At 36.9% G+C, this 7,175-nt stretch overlaps 1 protein-coding gene across 1 annotated transcript; it reads right to left on the reverse strand.

Annotated features, from left to right (window-relative positions):
- Positions 1-5,466: 5,466 nt before the first annotated feature.
- Positions 5,467-6,192, reverse strand: LOC127095871 (zinc finger protein ZAT9-like). Its single transcript, XM_051034503.1, has one exon. The coding sequence runs from the start codon at positions 6,190-6,192 to the stop codon at positions 5,467-5,469; it is 726 nt and encodes a 241-aa protein (XP_050890460.1).
- Between the last annotated feature and the right edge of the window lie 983 nt (positions 6,193-7,175).

The raw sequence follows: 7,175 nt of genomic DNA on the forward strand, positions 1-7,175 counted from the left end.
TCAAGAAACAGACTCTTGATATCTCCTCGAGCAGTGTGCTGATTTTGGGATTAGACATCATTTATGAAATGTAATCATTCTCATATCTAGCGTGCGTACTTGGTTTATGTGATATCTGTTAAACTCTCACTTATGTGTCGTTTTGCATGCGCCCTAATTTGGGTATATATACTTTTCATATTTTACAATTGCACACTTTTACACTCGCGAACTCACCTAACCCTCTCTCTCAGTTCTCTCCTCTCTCAAAGGCCTTTCTGCAGTTCTTACTAAAGTTCTTCAACATTAATCTTATCTTCAACATTCTTCATGGATTCTCAGCAACAGTCAGTGTACAACCTCTCTCAATAGATGAACTCAACTGAGCAAGCCCCAAATTCCAGTCAACAAAACCCTGCAGTCACTGGCGTCGTTTCCACTCCCATCTACAAAGAACCTCACATTCTTGATCGTGAGCCTCACATTCATTTTGCAACTTCGTTTGACAAACTGGAAGTTCTTTGTGAAACCTTGGTGGATTTTGACAACATGAAGAGAAATGGCGTCGACCTCACGGATGAACTGAAGAAGCAAGGGTGGGAAAATTATTTTCAACGCCTCTATGGCCCAGTATACACGAATCTGGTGAAGGAGTTATGGCGATTCACTGACTCTGATGATCACTACATTATCTCCTATGTTCAGGGAGTCAAGATAGTTATCACAGAGAAATCGATTGCCTCTCTTCTGAACATGGAGAAGACTGGAGGAAGACGCATATACAACATCAACCCTAAGGCAAAGTATTTGTCCCAGGAGATAAACCCTACAATATTCCAACAGAATGCTGAAGGCAAGCATTCCAAGAACAAGGAACTGCATCAGAACCTCCGGGTATGGCTGAAGATCATCTTAGGCATCATCCATCACCGTCCAGCCTCTAACTCCTCATACTACATCAACACAGACCAGAAATGCATCCTCTACTGCATTCACAAGGGTTTGAAGCTCTACCTTCCTGCACTTCTATTCAAGTATCTCAGAGACTCCGTGAAAGATACCATAAACAATATGAAGACAAGAAACTACATCCCTCTGGGGAGACTGATCTCTGATGTGCTGATTGAAAGTGGCCTCGTGGACCATCTGATTCAGCTCAGACTCATGAAAGACGTTATGATAGATACTGGTAGACCTCTGAACGCTCGCAATCTGAAGAGCATGGGAATCATTGATCAAGTGAGGGTCAAACCAACACTCGACACCTCCTAGGAAGCACTTAAAGATCAGAGGTAGATTCCAAATGGATTCTACCTATTCTCCAAGGTCGACCCTCCAGAGGTAGTCGCGTACTATCTAGAGGATCTGTACAAACAAGAAGTGGATATCACAGAATTCCAACTGGACTGGCTGCCCGAGTTTCCACCAGACTTCCAGAAGAGGACACGAGATCCCTCTGAGAAGACCAAGCAGGCGAAGAGAGCGAAGTTGGGAGAAACATCTGGATCAAGACACCCAATGTCTCTGGTTGGATCTCCTGGTAAGTTTGTATCTCTCCCTCCCTCTGTAAAAATTAAACATGTTGCTTCTTCACTTACTCAATCAAACCCTATATACACAACTGCTGATACTCCTCCCTTAACCACTAGATCCTCTAACCTACCATCCCAAAAATTTAACCTTGCCACCACAACTCTACCTGTTTCAAAAGCAGAAATGCTAAATGAAATCACTTCACCATCTTCATCACCATCTCCACAATCCCCACCTTACTATGACCTCTCATCTGACACTGAACCTTCTAACCCTCACTCCCCAACTCTGGCTCAGATCCAAGACCGTGCTCTGGCCTCTCAAAAGCCATCACACTCTAACCCTGAACCTGAAGTCACTTCCCCACTTCCAAAAAAACCCAAACACAACCACCTCTGAACCTCCACCATTAGAACCAATCCACTCTGACTCACAACCATCTGACCCACCACACTCTGAAATACCCCAACCCATTACCTCCGCTGACCCAACAACTCCCACACTTAACCTAAGTGCCCCCACCTCACCCTCTCAAGCCTCTGCCAATGAACAAGAAACCACCCTTCTGACCCTTGAAGAAGCAATTATGGTTTTTGCAGAGTCTTCAGTTGAAAAGGTTAAGTCTCTGGCCATCAACTCTGGCATCAGTGATGATCCCTCCGCTGTAAGGACTCACTGGAACAGAGTGATAAGTTGGATGACCTATGAAGCCTTCAAGCTGAAAGGCCTCTCTGAACAAGTCCGCAATGACTTCATCAGAGACGCTGAAATCAGACTCCAAGAGCGTCTAGCCAGAGAAGCTGAGGAAAAGGCAAGACAGGAAGCTGAAGAGAAAGCGCGCCAAGAAGAACATCAGAGAATCAGAGAAGCTGAAGCCAAAGCTCTTGCTAATGTTGCTGCTGCTGAAGTTGAGGCAAAAGCCAAAGCTGACGCTGAAGAAGCAGCGCGCCTTGCTAAAGAGTTTGCTGCCAAAGCCAGAAATGATGCACTGACTCAGGGGGAGTCCTCCAACTCTGGATTCGTCCCTCTGGTCCTGAAGACCCTCGAAGAGCTGCAAAAAGAACAACAGGTAGTTCGAACCAGACTGGATCAACAAGACTATGTCAATGTAAACATTCAGAACATGTTGTCCCAGCTGCTCTAGAGGATGCCTCCACCTCCAAACCCTTAGGCACCTAGGATAATTCTGCTTGTTACTTTCTATGATTTGCTTGTTGCCTTCTTTGCTTCGATGTCTGGTTCTTGCTTTCTGCTTTCTGGCTTATGTAAATGCTTATCTATTAATATCAACTATTTTGCTAAGTCTTTTTGATTCTGACAAAAGGGGGAGAACTAAAACAGCTCTGATGAAAACATATCTAACTCCCTTCAAAGCACTGCAAAAAATTTCTCTAAAATCAATGACTCAAGGTATGCAGGAAAATAGCTAAAAGCACCAAACCATGGAAGGTCCGGTAAGAACTTCTAAACTATCCAAGATCTAACTCAGGGGGAACCCACTTAATATCTGATCTAAGAGTTTCTTTACACGTTTCATCTTTAATCTAAATTGTTTTGTCATCATCAAAAAGGGGGATATTGTAAGAACAAAGCTGGTTCTACAATATATCTATAAGATTTTGATGATAACAAAGGATGAAACCGAAAATGGTACTCTAACGAGATTTTTCTTTGTGTGCAGGACTCTGAACATTTACGCAGGATTCTGACCATACATCAGATACAAAATCACATCAGATACAAAGTATTAGATGATCAGATGCCACTCAGAAAGGAATACATCCAGAAGGTTCTGATTCTGATCAACGCAGATACCAGCGCAACAATAAGAAGTCAGAAGCTCCAACAAGACTACTGGATTTAGACTCTGATACTTAAGAAGTCTAGAGCACTGAGAAGCTCTGATGAAGTCAGACTTAATCATCCTCTAAAGACTAACTCTGGCACATCAAGACTCTGATGCAGATTCACTAGTCCAGAACGCTTAATTGAAAAGAATCTCATTATGGAAAGAAAGTATTTAAAGAAAAGATTAAAGAGGCGGACAAAATGGTTTTAGAAAGAAACAATATAAGTAATGACATTAATTATTCTTCAATGACCAAGATTCTGTCATCACTCCAACGGTCCTTCAGAGCTACTATATAAAGGACGGATTACTTCTCTAGAGACACACACCTGACACACACAAAAATATCAATCACTTTCTCTCTTCTTTTTCACGAGTTGCTGCTCTTACGTGAAAAGCTTTTGCTCTCATTTTTTCTGTAATACTTGCTTGTTGTTAGAAGCACTTTACATTATAATTTACTTTTGTTTAAACTATTTCCTCAAGTGACTCTGCGCAGTCTGAATACTTGAGAGGGCTAAGAGATTATTCTCTTAGACTATTGGTTGTGTAATCTTTCAAGATTAGTGGATTAAGTCCTTTTTGAAGGCAAAATCACCTTGGTCGGGTGGACTGGAGTAGCTTTGAATTTCAAGCGAACCAGTATAAAATTCTGTGTGTTTTGAATTTTGAAAAAGCTTTTATTTCCAAAACAATTCAAACCCCCCCCCCCCCCCCCCTTTCTTGTTTTTCTCAACCTTCAGATGTAGTATCCTTCTAGGACTTGTGAACATTTTTCTATGATTTCTTGCTCATATTGCACTAACTTTACAATTGCAGCAAAATGAAATGCTAAAGAAGAAGGTAAATACTAGACTTGAAAAGAGTTACTCATAAGAAAATGACGCTTATCCTTCTAAAGGAGACTATATTCTAGAATAGAAAGAGGATTCATCAAACACTTATAATCACTCGCACGCAACACTCAAGACTTTCGGTTCCCAAGAACCTTAATGATGATACCTTCGAAAAAAGGTTGAAGTATGGTTAATTAAATGCACAGTTCCTAAAAGAAGCTGAAATGTTTATCCTTCATATGTATTAAAGTGATCAAGGGGTGGTTGGTATCCGAGGCAATATCATCAAACCCCTACCTACCTATACATCAATAAGGGCTTATGGGTAACTGTAATGGGTTGACCACGTCGACCCCGACCAACTGCTAGGAAGGGGTCGCACTCCTTGTAGAATCTTCTTAATACATGAAGGTTATCATCCTAATGATCACAGAAGATCTCAAATGGCAGTGCATTCAACGGCTCTCCAAATATCATGGGTAACAAATTCCTCGATTCCTTACAAATTATTATTATTATTATTATTATTATTATTATTATTATTATTATTATTATTATTATTATTATTATTATTATTATTATTATTATTATTACTATCATTATTATTATTATTATTATTGTAATAATAATAATAATCTATAAATTTAATTTATTATATCTAATAATAATAATAATAATAATAAATATAATAATAGTAATAATAATAATAACAATAACAATAACAATAATAATAATAATAATAATAATAATAATAATAATAATAATTTGTAAGGAATCGAGGAATTTAAATTGTATGTTGCAACAATGGAACAAAGGTATAGAACGCCCTCGTCTGATCTTATGTTAATAGTCATAACTATTTAACATTAAATTATTAAGAGGATACTTTGTCCGGTTTGATATCAAATCAATGACAAATATTATTTGTAACTTGTAACTTCGTGATAATTTTATTGCAGAAAATTTAGATCTAAAATTGAGATGTCTATTTCAATATGATTTATTGTAGAAAAAAAAATAAGTAACATGGAAAATATATAAAAATTACCAACAAGAATTCTTACATAATAATCAAAATAAAATAAACCCAAATGTTTAACATTATTCAATCAAAGAAAATGCAATGACATTAATATCTAAGCCAACAACGACGACCGCAATTTAAAGCCATGTTTCTATGCCTTAGAATAAGAAGAGTAAGCTAAGTGTACCTTCCTGACTTCCTAAAGTAATTTATCAGATTCAACGATTTTGAAACAATACATACATTTATGCATTTACAACATCATCTTCGTTTCCACTTACACCAACTTCTTCAGATAGATTATTAATTTCCTTATGCATTTTATCATGCCCAGAAATATCTTGATAAGATTGAAACACTTCATCACAAATATCACACTTAGATCCAATGGTGTCATTTTCACAAATTTGTGCCTTCTTTTGATAGTATTTCTCTTCGATTTGTTGCCATTCTTTCGCACAAATAACAACTAGGGTTTTAGCAGCTTCCATATCAAAATCATCATATACTAATTGAAATTGTGTACTCTCTTCATTTTCTACAGCCACGTGAAATTGTGAATTCACTCCTCTTTCTCCAACCACACTAAATTGAGTATTCTTTTCTTTTTCTTCAACCACACTGAATTGTCTTCGACTGCGTTTTGATCTTTTTCCAGTTGGATTTTTTGGATAAAACTCAAACACAGTTTTCCTATCAAAGTTTTCCAGGTTATAATAGAAGTTTCTTTTCAAAGATCTAAGATTGTGTATAGAGTTATTTCTTGCATTGACAATTGATAAGGAAGATGTGGTGATAAAGTGACTTGGATGTTGGATTGACTCTACTGAATATTCAGGTACTTGGCTATTTAATGGGGGTTTTGGAGGGATTGGTAATTTGGAATAGTGAGACTTTATGTGGCCTCCCAAAGCCTTCCCATTAGAAAAGAACCTATTACAAATGGTGCATACTCGACCATTATTCTCCATAGTTGGAGAAAATTCTAAACTGCTTACCCCTTTGCTTTCTCTTTATTTTGTGAAGCTCTCATAAGATTTTGGACCTTTAAAAAGATCAAATAAATTCTATGTATCTGGCTTATCGGTGCAATTGGATGTAGGCCGTTAGATTAAACAATGTACCTTCCTAACAAATAGGGAAAAAAATAAAGTTGCACAAAAAAATAAAAAAAAAATGGTATCATATTATTACTTTTAACGTTTGAATATTTCAAATAAATAATTTAAAATTTACGAATTGGGGATAGTTATATGAAAAAAAAATTGATTACAATTTTAAGGCATTAGATATAATGCATTCATGTAGTTTTTTAATTTGAAATAATTCAAAATAATTTATGTTTTAATTATTAATATTTTTTTATTCATTGTATATTTAATTTTAATTTATAGTAGATATATCAAGTGATAGTGTAAAAGTTTAATATTATTACTCAATCATATCTCATTATAATTGTGAAATATAATTGGATGACATTGTAAAATATTTTTATTGTCCCTATATATTTTAGACTATCTCCTTCATATAGACACAACTCATATGTTGCATAGTAGTTTAGGGGTAGAAGGTTCAAGGTGGTTTTTTTACCGAGATAACCCAGTTTTTCGAAAAAATTCCCAAAATATCCCACGTTTCAAAAAAAATCCCAAACTACCCCACTTTTAGGAGGTGTCGCCAATTGGATTGACGACTCCTCTTAAAACTTAAAGGGAGGCGCCAATTGGATTGGCTAGGGCAGGTCCAATTGGCGCCTATGTGTAATTTTTAAGAGGAGGCGCCAATCCAATTGGCGACACCCTTAAAAGAGGCTCAAATGGAAAAACCTCCAACATGAAAGTTGTAGATCTTTTCAAGACAATGAATTTGGATATAAATTTTGCATCATTTGGATTTTTTTTGAGAAAGTTATAGGCAGTTGAAGTTGGACTACTGAGTTTTTCAACTGTTATCG

The sequence above is a fragment of the Lathyrus oleraceus genome, chromosome 6, assembly GCF_024323335.1.
Source record: "Lathyrus oleraceus cultivar Zhongwan6 chromosome 6, CAAS_Psat_ZW6_1.0, whole genome shotgun sequence".
Classification (NCBI taxonomy): Eukaryota; Viridiplantae; Streptophyta; class Magnoliopsida; order Fabales; family Fabaceae; genus Lathyrus; species Lathyrus oleraceus.

What these genes read in the sequence shown, in the direction of transcription:
- LOC127095871 (XM_051034503.1), bottom strand. Translation starts at nt 6,192, where the DNA reads ATGGAGAATAATGGTCGAGTATGCACCATTTGTAATAGGTTCTTTTCT.